Below are 15,442 nucleotides of genomic sequence, written 5' to 3' on the forward strand. Positions count from 1 at the left end.
AGGACCCATGTAAACCTGCTGCACAAGGTGGCACATGCATCTCAAGTTCATTTGCTGTGGCTAGAGGCCCTGGCATGCCCATTCTCTCTCTCCTCTTTCTCTCCCAAATAAATACATAAATAAAATAATAATGATAATTTTTAGAAAGAAACATTATTTAAAAAAAAAAAACAACTTCCCAAACTGAGAGTGGTGGTACCACCTTTAATCCCAGCACTGGGGAGACAGAGATCACCATGGGTTCGAGGCCACCCTGAGACGACATAGTGAATTCCAGATCAGCCTGGACCAGAGTAAGAGCCTACCTCAAAAAAAAAAAAAAAAAAAAAAAAAAAAAAAAAAAACTTCCCAAAGATCTGAAATCCTGGCCAATAAAAAGTGGCTCTGAGGGCTGGAGAGATGGCTTAGCGGTTAAGCACTTGCCTGTGAAGCCTAAGGACCCCGGTTCGAGGCTCGGTTCCCCAGGTCCCACGTTAGCCAGATGCACAAGGGGGCGCACGCGTCTGGAGTTCGTTTGCAGAGGCTGGAAGCCCTGGCGCGCCCATTCTCTCTCTCTCCCTCTATCTGTCTTTCTCTCTGTGTCTGTCGCTCTCAAATAAATAAATTTAAAAAAAAAATCTAAAAAAAAAAAGTGGCTCTGAGGGATACCCTTGTTCATAGCATGTTTGAGGCAGCCTTTCATGGTGATTCCAAGAGGTCCTTCAGCCTTGCAGATATTACTCTAGGGCCAAGCAGAGCAGCAGGCAGGAGGAGAGACAGTTAATAAGACGCACATGTCGACTCTTAGTGACAATCAGGAACCGAGAGAAACAAGAAGCCACCTATTTGACTTCCTGCCACTCCTTTTGGCTTTTTGTTTTAAACTGATTTACTTACCTGTTTGTCTATTATTTATTTATTTATTTGCAAGGAGAGAGAGAGTGTGCGTGTGAATTGACACAACAGGGCCTCTTGCCACTGCAAAGGGACTCTAGAGCCATGTGCCATTTTGTGCCTCAGGCTTCACATGGGTGCTGGGCCACCAGGCTTTGCAAGCAAGTACTTGACCACTGAGCCATCTCCGCAGCCCACCCTTTTTATTTCTTTTTATTTAGTTTTTTGAGATAGGGTTTCACTCTTGTCCAGGCTGACCTGGAATTCACTATGTAGTCTCAGGGTGGCCTCAAACTCACGATGATCCTCTTACCTCTACCTCCCAAGTGCTGGGATTAAAGGCGTGCACCACCATGCCCGGCTTCCCAGCCCATTTTTCGTTTTAGGCAGGATGCCATGTGGGCAGGCTGGTGGCCTCAGATTCACCATGTAGCCAAACCCTTCATCTTTCTGCCTCTACATCCCAAATGTTAGGATTACAGACACACAACATCTTGCCCTGTTTGCTCCTTTTGAATTTGGGGAAGAAAATAAAATAATTTGAGTTTGGGTTGAAGAGATGGCTCAGCAGTTAGAGGAACTTGCTTGCAAAGCCTAAAGACCTGGATTCAGTTCCCCAGTATAGTGGTACATGCATCTAGAGTCTGCTTGCAGTGGCTGGAGGTCCTGGTGTATACCCATTCTCTCTTTCTCTTTCCCCATGCAAATAAACAATAAAATATTTTTAAAAATGAAAAAGGCTGGAGACATGGCTTAGCAGTTAAGGTACTTACTTGCATAGACAAAGGACCTAGATTTGATTCCACAGGACCCACGTAAGCCAGCTGCACAAGGGGGCACATGCGTCTGGAGTTCACTTGCATTGCATTTGCATTGTGGCTGGTAGCCCTAGCGTGCCCATTCTCTTTCTATCTGACTCTTTCTCTTTCTCTCTCATAAACAAACAAGCAAACAAACAAATAATAAAAATAGCTGAGTAAGGTGGCACATGCCTTTAATCCCAGCACTTGGGAGGCAGAGGTATGAGGATCACTATGAGTTTGAGGCCACCCTGAGACTACATAATGAATTCCAAGTCAGCCTGGGCTAAAGTGAGGCCCTACCTCAAAAGAATAATAATAATAGTAATAGTAATAATAAACAACATAATTAACGCTTTAACGCAAGACAAGAGCGTGCTTGATCCCATCAGCCCTCACTGATGCCCAAAATCATTTCTCCCCCCTCACCTTCAGCACTCGAAATGCCTCCCGCAACACTTCTTGTTTATCAGGGGCCAGGTTAATAACACAATTTGATCTTAAAAGAATAAAAACAAAACAAGAAAAAGCAGATGTTAAAGACTCAAATCCTTTTAGTGCCTAAAAGGTGACTCCTCCCCCCCCCATTCTTCCTGATTCTCTCATCTCTTCCCCCACACTCAACTTCCCAGGATAAGGGAGATGGACAGAGTGTTTAAGGTTTCAGTAAACTGCAGGACATGTGGGACACAGCTTTAGTCCCAGCTCTCGGGAGGCTGAGATAGAAAGGAGCACTGTGAGTTCAAGGCCAGCCTGGGACTACAGAGTGAGATCCAGGTCAGCGTGGGCTAGAGTGAGACCACTTAGAAGAAAAAGAAGAAGAAAGAAAAACATAAAGGTAGGAAGGAAGGAAAGAAGGAAAGAAGGGATGAAAACAAGTTGTTTCAGTAAACGGTTAACAAGTGAGAATGTAAGAATTGGGCTAGAGAGATGGCTTAGCAGTTAAGGTGCTTGCCTGTGAAGCTGAAGAACCCATGTTCGATGCTCCAGATCCCACAGAATCCAGATGCACAAGGTGACACAAGCGTACAAGATGGTGCGTGCATCTGGAGTTTGGTTGCAGTGGCTGAAGGCCCTGGTGTGCTAATTCTCTCTCTCTGGCTCTCACTCTCTCTCATTAAAAAAAAATAAATAAATAAAGGGCTAGAGAGATGGCTTAGCGGTTAAGCGCTTGCCTGTGAAGCCTAAGGACCCCGGATCGAGGCTTGATTCCCCAGGACCCACGTTAGCCAGATGCACAAGGGGGCACATGCGTCTGGAGTTCGTTTGCAATGGCTGGAGGCCCTGGCACACCCATTCTCTCTCCCTCTCTCTATCTGCCTCTTTCTCTCTCTGTCTATTGCTCTCAAATAAATAAATAAAAATAACAAAAAAAATTAAAAAAAAAAAAAAGACCAGGCATGGTGGCACATGCCTTTAATGCCAGCACTAGGGAGGCACGAGTTCAAGGCCACCCTGAGACTCTATAGTGAATTCCAGGTCAGCCTGAGCAAGAGTGAGACCCTACCTCGGAAAAAAAAAAAAAAAAAAAGCCAGGCATGATGGCGCACGTCTTTAATCCCAGCACTTGGGAGGCAGAGGTAGGAGGACTGCCATGAGTTCAAGATCAGCCTGAGACTACACAGTGAGTTCCAGGTCAGCCTGGGCTAGAGTGAGACCCTAATTTGAAAAACCCAAAATAAATAAATGAATAATAATAAAAAAAGAATGTAAGAATTTGCAGGAAAAAAAATGAGGCATGATTTTTCTTTTTTCTTTAAATTTAATTTATTTACTTGAGAGAGAGAAAGAAGCAGATAGAGAGAGAATGTGCAGACCAGGGCCTCTAGCCCTGCAAACGAACTCCAGACACATGTGCCACCTTATGCATCTGGCTTACGTGGGTGCTGGGGAACAGAACCTGGGTTCTTTGGCAAGTGCCTTAACAACTAAACCATCTCTCCAGCCCTGAGGCATGATCCTTATCTGTTTCTGTCCTGATACTCACCAGGCATGAAACCTGGGATCACATGCTGCATGTAAACAGGCAAAGTTCCCCAAAGGCGGCTTTCCTAATGCTTCCACTTGGCCATAATGGCTTTGTTTTAATGAATGAGGCAATTTCTTGACCCAGTACTCTTTATCTTAATACTTTTTTGTTGGCAGCTGCCATCTGTCTGGCAATTCTATCCAGATCTCTCTGTCCCTAAATTGTCAACTTACTGTCCCCATCTTGGTTCTTTTTCCATCATTTTTAGCCCCTTCAGGGCTTAGAGTTGCCAGCAGGTCACACTCCTGGAGCCGCCACTAAAGTGGCTGGGCATGAGGTTTCTCCAGTATCTTTTTTTTTTTTAATTAATTAATTTATTTATTTGAGAGCGACAGACACAGAGAGAAAGACAGATAGAGGGAGAGAGAGAGAATGGGCGAGCCAGGGCTTCCAGCCTCTGCAAACGAACTCCAGACGCGTGCGCCCCCTTGTGCATCTGGCTAACGTGGGACCTGGGGAACCGAGCCTCGAACCGGGGTCCTTAGGCTTCACAGGCAAGCGCTTAACCGCTAAGCCATCTCTCCAGCCCTCTCCAGTATCCTCCATAGACCTCAGCCCCATCCCATGTACAATACTGTGGAAGCAGCTCGCGTAGAGGGCGAGTCCTCATCATAGGGAGCAAGCTGCTGATGCCTGGCTAGCTTGACTGCATCCACCCACTTGAGGACTTTCAGTTTCCTGGACTTTTTTTTTTTTTTTTTTTCGAGATAGGGTCTCACTCTAGCCCAGGCTGATCTGGAACTCACTCTGTAGTCTCAGGCTGGTCTCAAACTCACAGTGATCCTCCTACCTCTGCCTCCCAAGTGCTGGAATTAAAGGCGTGCACCACCACACCCAGCTAATTCTCTCTCTCTTTTTTTTGGGTGGGGGGGTTCGAGGTAGGGTCTCACTCTGGCTCAGGCTGACCTGGAATTCACTATGTAGTCTCAGGGTGGCCTTGAAATCTCAGCGATCCTCCTACCTCTGCCTCCCAAGTGCTGGGATTAAAGGCGTGCGCCACCACACTCAGCATCTTGCTGGACTTTCTAAGGAGGACTGTCAGTACTCTGACCAACTCCTGTGGGTTTAGTCTTTCTCAGTAACTCCAGGCATAGTGTGGCCACTGAAGTACCAGCTGGGTACAGGGATCCTGGGCATGACTTCTTCATGACAAACCCGGGGAAATAGCCAACACAAAATCGTATAATTTGCCACGAAAACAATGCTGTCATGAGTCATGCAACATTTGAGCAGAGTATGTCCCCTAGTCACAGCATGGCCCGGGGCACACTGAAGCATAGTGTCCGTGGTAATGCAGGCGTCAGCATGCTGCCAGGTGTAGAAAGGTGGTGCACAGGGGCTGGAGAGATGGCTTAGCAGCTAGGACGCTAGCTGGCAAAGCCAAAGGACCCAGGTTCGATTCCCTAATACCCACTTAAAGTCAGCTGCACAAGGTGCATGTGTCTGGAGTTCTTTTATAGTGGCTAGGGGCCCTGGTGCACCCATTCTTTATCTACCTCCCCTCCTTCTGAAATAAAGAAAAGAAATAAATTTTTAAAATATTTTTTAAAAAAGAAAGGTACAGCGCCCATCTAATGATGCACGGGGCAAGGTGGTTGATTATAACAAACGCCGTTCCTGGCTCCTTACTGACAATGCTTTCATCACTATTTTGCAGCGCACGCTTCCCACTCAGGAAAAGTACTATAAAACAGCCTGTCAAGTTCTGCTGGCAACAGCCTCACGCATCCCCCGTGTTTACTTCATTTCTGAATTGCATTATCTTTTCTTGTGTTTGATTGAATCTCATGCTGTTCTGTTCATCATGCCCTAAGACCACAGGCCATTCTATATATTAAGTGTGTGGTGATTTCTATCATCAAGGTTTGGCTAAATATATTCAATGATTTTTGCACAATAAGGAAAAGTTGCCTGAATGCATTTCTCAGAATGAGTTCCTAGTGGAACAACCCATGAATCTATGCAGGTAACAGGTCTACAGAGATAGCAGGTCAATATGTGTTCTAGGAATCCTCACCGGTTTGGCTTGCGTTTCCAGCCCCGGTGGTTTGTAGTTTGGTCCAAAGTAAATTCTCTCTCGGGCTAGTGTGTTCTGCTGCTAAGGAACTACGAGCAGCTCTCATCAGCTCCCTTCTTTTACGCAGGCATGCTAAGTTTAGTTCGGCTCCCTAAATGAGAGTTAATTCAGTAAAACATGGTAGTATTTGTGTATTAAAAATATATATATATATATCCAGGCATGGTGGCGCACGCCTTTAATCCCAGCACTTGGGAGGCAGAGGTAGGAGGATCGCCGTGAGTTTGAGGCCACCCTGAGACTACATAGTGAATTCCAGGTCAGCCTGGACCAGAGTGATACCCTACCTTGAATAACAAAACAAAACATAGACCCAGGCGTGGTAGCTCATGGCTTTAATCCCAGCACTCAGGAGACAAAGGTAGGAGGATTGCTGTGAGTTCAAGGCCAGCCTGATACTATATAGTGAATTCCAGATCAGCCTGAGCTACAGTGAGACCCTAACCTCAAAAATACATAAATAAATAAATAAATAAATGAAAGGAAACAGAGAGCTGGTGAAATGGCTCAGTGGTTAAAGGCATTTGCTTGCAAAGCCTGCTGACCTGGGTTCAATTCCCCAGTGCCCATATAAAGCTAGAGTACAAAATGACCCATGTATCTGGAGTTCATATATAGCTGCAAGAGGCCCTGGTACACCCATACACTTTCTCTCTTTGCAAATACACACACACACACACACACACACACACACACACACACATATTTTAAAGGAAACAGACTTCACTCATAACTGAGAGGCTGTAGCCTTACACAACAATATCATAGCTCTCATTCTGGATTCCAGCCTCTGCCAGCCTCTCAATGCAGCCATGAAGAAAAGTCACATTGGATGTCTGGAAGCCAAATTTTTCCATGTGGTAGTGAAGATGGTTTTTAGCCACTTCCACCTGGAGAAAGAAAAATATAGATATAACAAATCAACATGTTTTTCCAAATCTATACCTTTTCCCTACAAACTGTCCTACTGCTAATGGCATATGCTTCCCTTAGGCTACTGTGGGCAGATATATGAGATTCCTAGGACATATAAGATATATTACAGGCTAGGGCATAAACTCTCTACTACGTGAGTCTTGTTTGTACAAACCTCTCATCCGGTGATAAACTCTTTCAGGACAGATGACCAAAGGTGGACATAAAGCTCCACTGGGTTATCAGGACACTTATCTATCAAATTAAAACCTCTGACTTGCGTTCTCACAGAGGCACCTCACAGTTCTCTGCTTCTAGGTCAACAAGCATTAGAGGCAGACATGACATAAATGACCATGGCTAAATAGTAGCCTTCTCAAATTCTCTTCACCCGTCACAATGGAAACAATTTCAACTCAGAGAACCCACTGTCTGGGGCTAGGGAGATGGCTCAGAGATTAAATGCGTTTGCCCCTTGAACATGAGGGTTCGAGACCCAGTCCTGTGGAGAATAAAAACCAGAGAAACGCCAGTAGTCATGGAAACTTCAGCTCCAGGTTCAGAGAGGCCTGTCTTAAGACGATGTGCGGATAGAGGCAGACACGTGGCGTGCTCTGATCTCCACCTCTGCACACACACGCATGCCTACATCACACATGCCACATATATACAGATAAACAAATACATACTTAAAGAATGCACTGGAAAACTTTTTCCTTTTTTCAAGGTAGGGTCTCAGTCTAGCCCAGGCTGACCTGAAATTCACTCTGTAGTCTCAGGGTGGCCTCCAACTCACGGCGATCCTCCTACCTCTGCCTCCAGAGGGCTGGGATTAAAGGCGTGCGTCATCCTGCCTGATTTGGAAAACTCTTTGTTCTTGTCCTCCAAATCTTGACCTTACCTGGCTCTCAGTCATGTCTATTCCGGTGACATGACCCTTCTCACCGACCAGCTGACTAAGAACATAGCAATCTCGGCCACTTCCACTACCCAGATCCAAAATCCAGCAATTCTCCAGACACTCGGGGATAACCAGACCGCAGCCATAATACCTGAGAAACAGAAAACTACTTATTTTTTCCCATAGAAACTAGAAAATGGAAATACTAAATCTTTGGTATTTTTTTGGGGGGGGGCAGTTTGAGGCAGGGTCTCACTCTAGCTCAGGATGACCTGGAATTCACTATGTAGTCTCAGCGTGGCCTAGAACTCATGGCGATCCTCCAACCTCTGCCTCCCGAGTGCAGGGATGATAGGTGTGTGCCACCACGCCCAGCAATAATACTAAATCTTATATATACTTCCCACTCTCCTCATGTCCACCACCCATTCATATTTCTATTCAGTCTCTCAGGCTGGAACCACCGAACTGCTGTCCCAGTTACTAAGACCAATAAGGCAGCTCAGCCATTTGTCCAACAAATCACATGTGGACATTAGCTGCTAAGTAATTCAGGCTTGGAACTGTGCCAACTGTTGAGGGAAAGTTCTATCCCCTGTGGAACTAGAAAAGCAAAACGCAAGCATAAGAAACCTTGCCCATGATTTACTGACAAACTGTGCCTAGGGCTCTGTGTTTTGGGGAAGGTGGTGCTCCGGGATTAGAGAAGACTTTGTGAAGTGGGTAAGACCTCAGTGAGGTGTGGCGGAGCGGGGGTGGAGGGGGGGGTGTTGAAAGGTCAGGGAAGGCATTCCACACTGGTAACTGCTGGATGGGCAGGCAATGCCATGACGAGGAAGGAAAAGGTCAGAGGGAGCTATGGCTGGTTAGGAAAGAAGATCCCCACCGTGAGCAATCTTCAGTGTAAAGTTAGGTCCAAGGAGTGCAATGCTTATGGGATGGAGAGTGTCACTGGAGGGTATGTTAAGCAGATAGATCCTCAGGCCTGAGCGTTGGGAGTTTTACAACAGACATGGAGGTGAGGGAAGGAGGGAGCAAGGACTCAGCAGGTAACTCCCAGAGCCAAGGAGTCTGTCCGGAGATCACAAAACCACCCTGGCTATTTTCAAAGAAAGCACCCTGTTGACTTGTGACCTCCGGAGAAGCTGGACACCTGTCCATTCTCTCCAAAGAAAGAAGCTTGCTTCTACCATCCCCTCAATCTTCCTCCCTCTTTCTTTCTGCTACCTTTAGATTTAAAAAAAAAAAAAAAAAAGCCCACTCCTCAGCCAGGGCAAAAAACAAAAAACAAAAAAAAACTAAGGTACCACCTCGTAGTCCCAGAATCCCAGGACTGCTGAAATGCCAAGTGTCCCTCTACGGACTCGCCTCTAATAAGTCATTCCTGTTTTCTTCTTTATTTCAAACTCGCCTCTAAACTTTTTCCTGACAGTGAGGATGGCCTGGTAATGGTCAGTGACCAGTAACCCTATCATGTGAGAAAACTGCAGTCAGGGGACTTCATTGGGGGATTGGGGGGGGGGGGCAGCACAGCACACCCCACCTCGCGGTAACTTCTTCATGTACATTCCTCAGGGCTTGTCGTATGTGCTCGGGGACCGGGGTGTCTGGGGTGACACAGGCGTTGGTCTGGAGGTCCGCAGAGGTCTTCAGCACCTGCCCGTAGTAGTCCTGACTCAGCAGCCGAGGAGAGCGAGCGCAGCGGGGAGAGAGAGTTGGCGCAGTCAGCAGGGAACGCCACAGCCAGCAGCAACCCCGCATCGCAGCTCCATCTCTCACCTTGGCTCCCCGCAATGTAAGCCCAGGCTCAGCCCTGCCTCCACTCTGGGGGTCCTGGGGCCAGGAGACAGTGTCCATGGCCCTTCTATAGAACTGGAGCTTGCACATAGATAGATAGCTAAGGGTCTTGTAGGCCATTGCAGGACCTACCTGCACGTCCTTCCGGATCTCGGCGTCTCGGGGAGCAGCCACTAACAAGAGGGAGAAGGAGAGGGAGCTGAAAGGGCCACCTGAGGAAAGGTCTAAGGGGACGGGAGGGCAGCGACGGGATGGACCAAGGCCTCCTCTGGCCATCTGCTCCCAGGGAGGGACGAGGAAGCTCCCGAGGCCTGGCCGGGAAACCCAGGGTCAGGCAAAGGGCCTCTGACCTGGTGGCCTGGGACAGGGACGGGGCAAGGGCATCTGACCTGATGGCAGGAGTCAGGGGAAGGGGATCTGCCCAGGAAATCCAGGGTCAGGGGAAGGGAGCTGCCCAGGAAGCAAAGTTTAGAAGGGGACTGCTCCAAAAGCGAGGGGCGCACACTCACTGTCTCAGTCTCCGGGTTCCCGGGGTTCAGCGCAGAGGCCCCGCCCCGGAAGCACCCCGCCGGGTCCGCGGCTGCAGGAAGCGCCCGCGGCTTCCAGCCCCTGGCCCCGTTGGCAGTGCAGCAGGTTGAGCCCACTGTCAGCTTGTATTTTTGTTCTACCTAACCATATATATATATGTATATATATATATATATGATATTGCCGGGTGTGGTGGTGCACGCCCTTAATCCCAGCACTCGGGAGGCAGAGGTAGGAGGATCGCCGTGAGTTCGAGGCCACCCTGAGACTCCACAGTGAATTCCAGGTCAGCCTGGGCTAGAGTGAGACCCTACCTTGAAAAACCAAAAACAAACAAACAAACAAAAAACATGATATAAATATATATTTTTTTTCGAGGGTCTCGCTTTAGCCCAGGCTGACCTGGAATTCACTATGTAGTCTCAGGCTGGCCTTGAACTCACGGTGATCCTCCTACCTCTGCTTCCCAAGTGCTGGGATTAAAGGCATGCGCCACCACGCCCAGCTGAGATATTTTTGTTAATTCACAGTTTCTTTTATTGACCCACTATTAAGTTTCACTTATTAATTTTGTATTCTGCCTTAAATGAACATCCACATATATGACTTTCCACCTTTTGGGAATGAAATCACCTTCTCTAAAATCTGTTTTACAGCCAGGTTTGAGATCGACATTGGAGTAAAATTCATCTTTCTGCTGGAAAGATGGCTCAATGGTTAAGGCACTTGCCTACAAAGCCCAATGGCCGGCGTTGGATTCCCCAGGACCCACGTAAAGCCAGAGGCACAAAATGGTGTATACACCTGGAGTTCCTTTGCAGCAGCTGGAGGCTCTACTGCACCTATTCTCTCGCCTCTCTCTCTCTCTCTCTCTCTCTCTCTCTCTCTCTCTCTCTCTCTCTGCTTCTAAATAATATATATATTTCACCTTTCATTAGTGCATAGATCTGTGAACCTGAGAAACAGAAACAGGCAGTGACCAAGGGTAAGCAGGTTCAAAGACAGGGAATGTGTGCTCCCCTCTCTTAATGAATTCCTTCCTCCCTCCCCTGCTCCTAGGAAGCCACAGATCTGCTCTCTCCCTGTAGCTTTCGTTTGCCAGAATGTCCTATAGATAGATGGACTAGACCTGGAGAGATAGCTCAGTGGTTAAAGGCACTTGCTTGCGAAGCTTGATGAGGCGGGTTCAAATCCCCAATACCCACATAAAGACAGGTAGATAGACTTGTACAGTATGTAGCCTGGCTGCTTGATGTGTATTTAGGAAAGCGACATTTACTAAACTAATTTTCACCTGTAATCACTTTTGGTCAATTTTTTTAAAAAAATTATTATTATTATTTATTCATTTATTTGTTTGCAAGACAGAGAAAGAGGTAGATAGAGAGAAATGGGTGTGCACCAGGTCTTCTAGCCACTGCAAATGAACTCCAAATGCATGTGTCATCTTATGCATCTAGCTTACATGGGTCCTGGAGAAACAAACCTGGGTCCTTTGGCTTTGCAGGCAAATGCTTTAACCGCTAAGCTATCTCTCCAGCCCCGTTTTTGCTTAGTTCTTAACTACTTTCCAGGTATGGTCACTTTACCTTGCAGAAAGTAAATTTTTATTAATATATTTATTTATTTATTTGAGAGAAAGAGGTAGAGAATGAAAGAATGGGCGTGTCAAGGCCTCCAGCCCCTCCCTGCAAATGAACTCCAGATGCATGCTCCCCTGTGTGCATCTGGCTTACGTGGGTCCTGGAGAATCGAAGTAGGATCTTTTGCCTTTGCAGACAAGTGCCTTAACTGCTAAGCCATCTCCCCAGCGCCAGAAAGTAATCTTTTGATTTTTTTCTTCCACCATTACATTTGTTCTTACTTTTGTGATTATAACAAGCATTGCTACTCATCAAGACAGGAAGGAGGGGCTGGCAAGATGGCTCAGTGGCTAAAGGTGCTTCCTTGCAAAGCCTGCCTTCTCAGGTTCAGTTCCCCAGTACCCACATAAGGCCAGGCACACGATGTGGCACATTCATCTGGAATTCATTTGCAGTGGCAACAGGCCCTGGTGCACCCATACTTACTCTCTCTTCTCCCTCAAATAAGTAAATGATTTTTAAAGAACACAGGAAGGAGATAGGGAGGTCTAAGTGAAAGGATGGGTAAATGGAGGAAGCAGACTCTTACTAAATTACCCCCATTTTCCAATCTCATTTGGCAATAACACAAATGATTTGTTGAAATCCACTAGTAAACTTCCATCGTCTTTGTGGTCAACTAGTTATTGAACATGAATTGGAAATCCAAAAAGACAAAAAAAACAACTTTGCTGGACGTGGTGGCGCAGGCCTTTAATCCCAGCACTGGGGAGGCAGAGGTAGGAGGATTGCCATGAGTTCAAGGCCACCCTGAGACTACATAGTGAATTCCAGGTCAGCCTGGGCTACAGCGAAACCCTACTTTGAACCCAAACCCCCCAAAAAAGTGAATTGAAGGTGGTGAATTTGTTTTTGCATGTGTGTCTGTGTCACGTATGCACATGTATGTACTGGTGCTGCACTCCATGTGTCTGTCTGCACAGGCCGGAAGAGAACATTGGATGTTCCTTTCCATTGCGCAACCAACTGTTATTCCATGAAATGGAATCTTTTTTTTTTTTTTTAATATTTTTTTTAATTATTTATTTATTTATTTGAGAGCGACAGACACAGAGAGAAAGACAGATAAAGGGAGAGAGAGAGAATGGGCGTGCCAGGGCTTCCAGCCTCTGCAAACGAACTCCAGACGCGTGCGCCCCCTTGTGCATCTGGCTAACGTGGGACCTGGGGAACCGAGCCTCGAACCGGGGTCCTTAGGCTTCACAGGCAAGCGCTTAACCGCTAAGCCATCTCTCCAGCCCGAAATGGAATCTCTTATTGATACCAGAGCTTGCCATGTTTAAAGAGTGTGGTGGTTTGACTCAGGTGTCCCCCATAAACTTAGGTGTTCTGAATGCTAGGTTCCCAGGTGATGGAGATTTGGGAATTAACGCCTCCTGGAGGGAGTGTATTGTTGGGGGCGGGCTTAAGGGCTTTATAGCCAGGTTCCCCATGCCAGTGTTTGGCACACCCTCCTGTTGCTGTGGTCCACCTTCTGTCGGCCAGGGGGTGATGTCCACCCTCTGCTCATGCCATCGTTTTCCCCTGCCATCGTGAAGCTTCCCCTCGAGCCTGCAAGCCAAAATAAATCTCTTTTTCCCAGAAGCTACACTTGTTGGGTGATTTCTACCAGCAATGCGAACTGGACTGCAACAAAGAGCCTTGGGGATTCTCTGCCTCGCTCCTCACATGACTGGGGTTACAAACGTGCATGGCCATGTACAGCTCTTCACACGGGTTCTGGGGACTCAGACTTAGTCTCGAGCTCCCCAAGATCCTCATGCCTGTGCACTTAACTGCAAAGCCATTTTTTGAGTCCTGAATATTAAAATAATTTTAACTTTAAAAAATATTTGTATTTATTATTTGCAAGAAAGAAGAGAGACAGAAGAATGGGTACGCCAGGGCCTCTAGCTGCTGCAAGTGGGCTCCAAATTCATGTGCCACTTTGTGCATCCGGCTTTACGTGGGAGGTAGGAAATCGAACCCAGGTTGTTAGGCTTTGCAGGCAACCATTTTAACCACTGAGCCATCTCTCCAGTCCCATTTTTAAACTGTTAGCAAACTCATAGAAACAACCCTTGGAATATTTTTGCAGACTGGAACACTTCCAACTATTAAGGTGTACAAACTGCTGTTTTTATGGAACTAACACTTGGATTTTTAGCAATCACATCATGGTGGAAACTTTTTTTTTTTTTTTTTTTTTTGGTTTTTCAAGGTAGGGGGGGTCTCACTCTAGTCCAGACTGACCTGAAATTCACTCTGTATTCTCAGGGTGGCCTCAAACTCACAGTGATCCTCCTACCTTTGCCTCCCAAATGCTGGGATTAAAGGCATGTGCCACCACACCTGGCTAAAATATTCTTGACTATTAGCTTTCAAAACACATTGAGATCCTTTAGCCAAGCGACTACTGTTTCAATCCCATTTAAGAGAAGAAGGAAGAGAATGCTATGATTTTCACTTATAGTTGTTTTATTATATTATTTTCAGTCTGTGTGGTGGTTTGATTCAGGTGTCCCCCATAAACCTAGGTGTTCTGAATGCTAGGTTCCCAGCTGATGGATATTTGGGAATTAATGCCTCCTGCAGGGAGTGTATTGTTGGGGGCGGGCTTATGGGCTTTATAGCCAGTTTCCCCATGCCAGTGTTTGGCACACCCTCCTGTTGCTGTGGTCCATCTTCTGTTGGCCAGGGGGTGATGTCCACCCTCTGCTCATGCCATCGTTTTCCCCTGCCATCGTGGAGCTTCCCCTCGAGCCTGTAAGCCAAATAAACCTCTTTTTCCCAGAAGCTGCTCTTGGTTGGGTGATTTCTACCAGCAATGCGAACCGGACTGCAACAGTCTGCGATTTATTCACAAGAATTATTTACTAATCCCTAAACCCACTTAACTACCTTCAATTTGAGCTGAGTCACTGCTACTCTTCTCTCGTGGTATTTGTTACACTGAAGCTGATTGGAGCCCAGAATGTGACCATCAATCATCCTGACTAGTCAGGGCCTCGGCCACGTTTGGTTTTGGTTTAGGATTGTTTAATGATATTTCAGATTGATCCCTGGGTCTCATGTGTGCTGACCACTAGCTACACCTCTAGCCCTTGTTTTCTATTGTTGTGACATAAACTTCTTTTTTCTTCTCTTTTTTTTTTTGAGGGGTGGGGTTCGAGGTAGGGTCTCACTCTAGCTCAGGCTGACCTAGAATTCACTGTGTAGTCTCAGGGTAGCCTCGAACTCATGGCAATCCTCCTACCTCTGCCTCCCGAGTGCTGGGATTAAAGGCGTGCGCCACACGCCCGGTTTTTGTTTTATATTTTGGTTTTGTTCTTTAACTTCTACTATCTCTACTAAATGGCACACATACTAAATACTAAATATCTGTATATTATATACTTCAGATTAGAGCTCTTATATAAAGCTTTAAACATTAGCAAAACTTTTTTGTTAATTTATTATTATTATTTATTTTGATTTTTCAAGATAGGGTCTTGCTTTAGCCCAGGCTGATGTGGAATTCACTATATAGTCTTAGGGTGCCCTCATACTCAACGATCCTCCTTCCTCTGCCTCCCAAGTGCTGGGATTGAAGATGTGCACTACCATACTTGACCATTTTTTTCTTTAATTTTTTAAGTATTTTTATTTAGTTGCAAGTAGAAACAAACAGAGAGAGAGAGAGAATAGACACATCAAGGCCGCTAGCCACTGCAAATGAACTCCAGATGCATGTGCCACCTTGTGCATCTGGCTTATGTGGGTTCTGGGGAATTGGACTTGGGTCATCAGGCAAGTATCAGGCAGGCAAGTGCCCTGACCGCTGCCCCCCCCTTTTTTTTTTCTTTTTTGAGGTAGGGTCTTGCTCTCTAGCCCAGGCTGACCTGGAATTCACTACGTAGT

The 15,442-nt window shown here is 46.4% G+C and overlaps 1 protein-coding gene across 1 annotated transcript in view; it reads right to left on the reverse strand.

The window, feature by feature from the left end:
* Positions 1 to 9,944, reverse strand: part of As3mt (arsenite methyltransferase) — a 35,982-nt gene extending 26,038 nt beyond the window's left edge. The window contains exons 1-6 of the mRNA XM_045161359.1: positions 9,902 to 9,944; positions 9,525 to 9,565; positions 9,139 to 9,266; positions 7,596 to 7,746; positions 6,533 to 6,669; positions 2,103 to 2,172 (exon numbers count right to left, since the gene is read on the reverse strand). Of these exons, the coding sequence (XP_045017294.1) occupies positions 2,103 to 2,172; positions 6,533 to 6,669; positions 7,596 to 7,746; positions 9,139 to 9,266; positions 9,525 to 9,565; position 9,902 (528 nt within the window). The 5' untranslated portion in view covers positions 9,903 to 9,944. The remainder of the gene's footprint in view (positions 1 to 2,102; positions 2,173 to 6,532; positions 6,670 to 7,595; positions 7,747 to 9,138; positions 9,267 to 9,524; positions 9,566 to 9,901) is intronic.
* Positions 9,945 to 15,442: the final 5,498 nt, after the last annotated feature.

The sequence above is a fragment of the Jaculus jaculus genome, chromosome 1, assembly GCF_020740685.1.
Source record: "Jaculus jaculus isolate mJacJac1 chromosome 1, mJacJac1.mat.Y.cur, whole genome shotgun sequence".
Lineage (NCBI taxonomy): Eukaryota > Metazoa > Chordata > Mammalia > Rodentia > Dipodidae > Jaculus > Jaculus jaculus.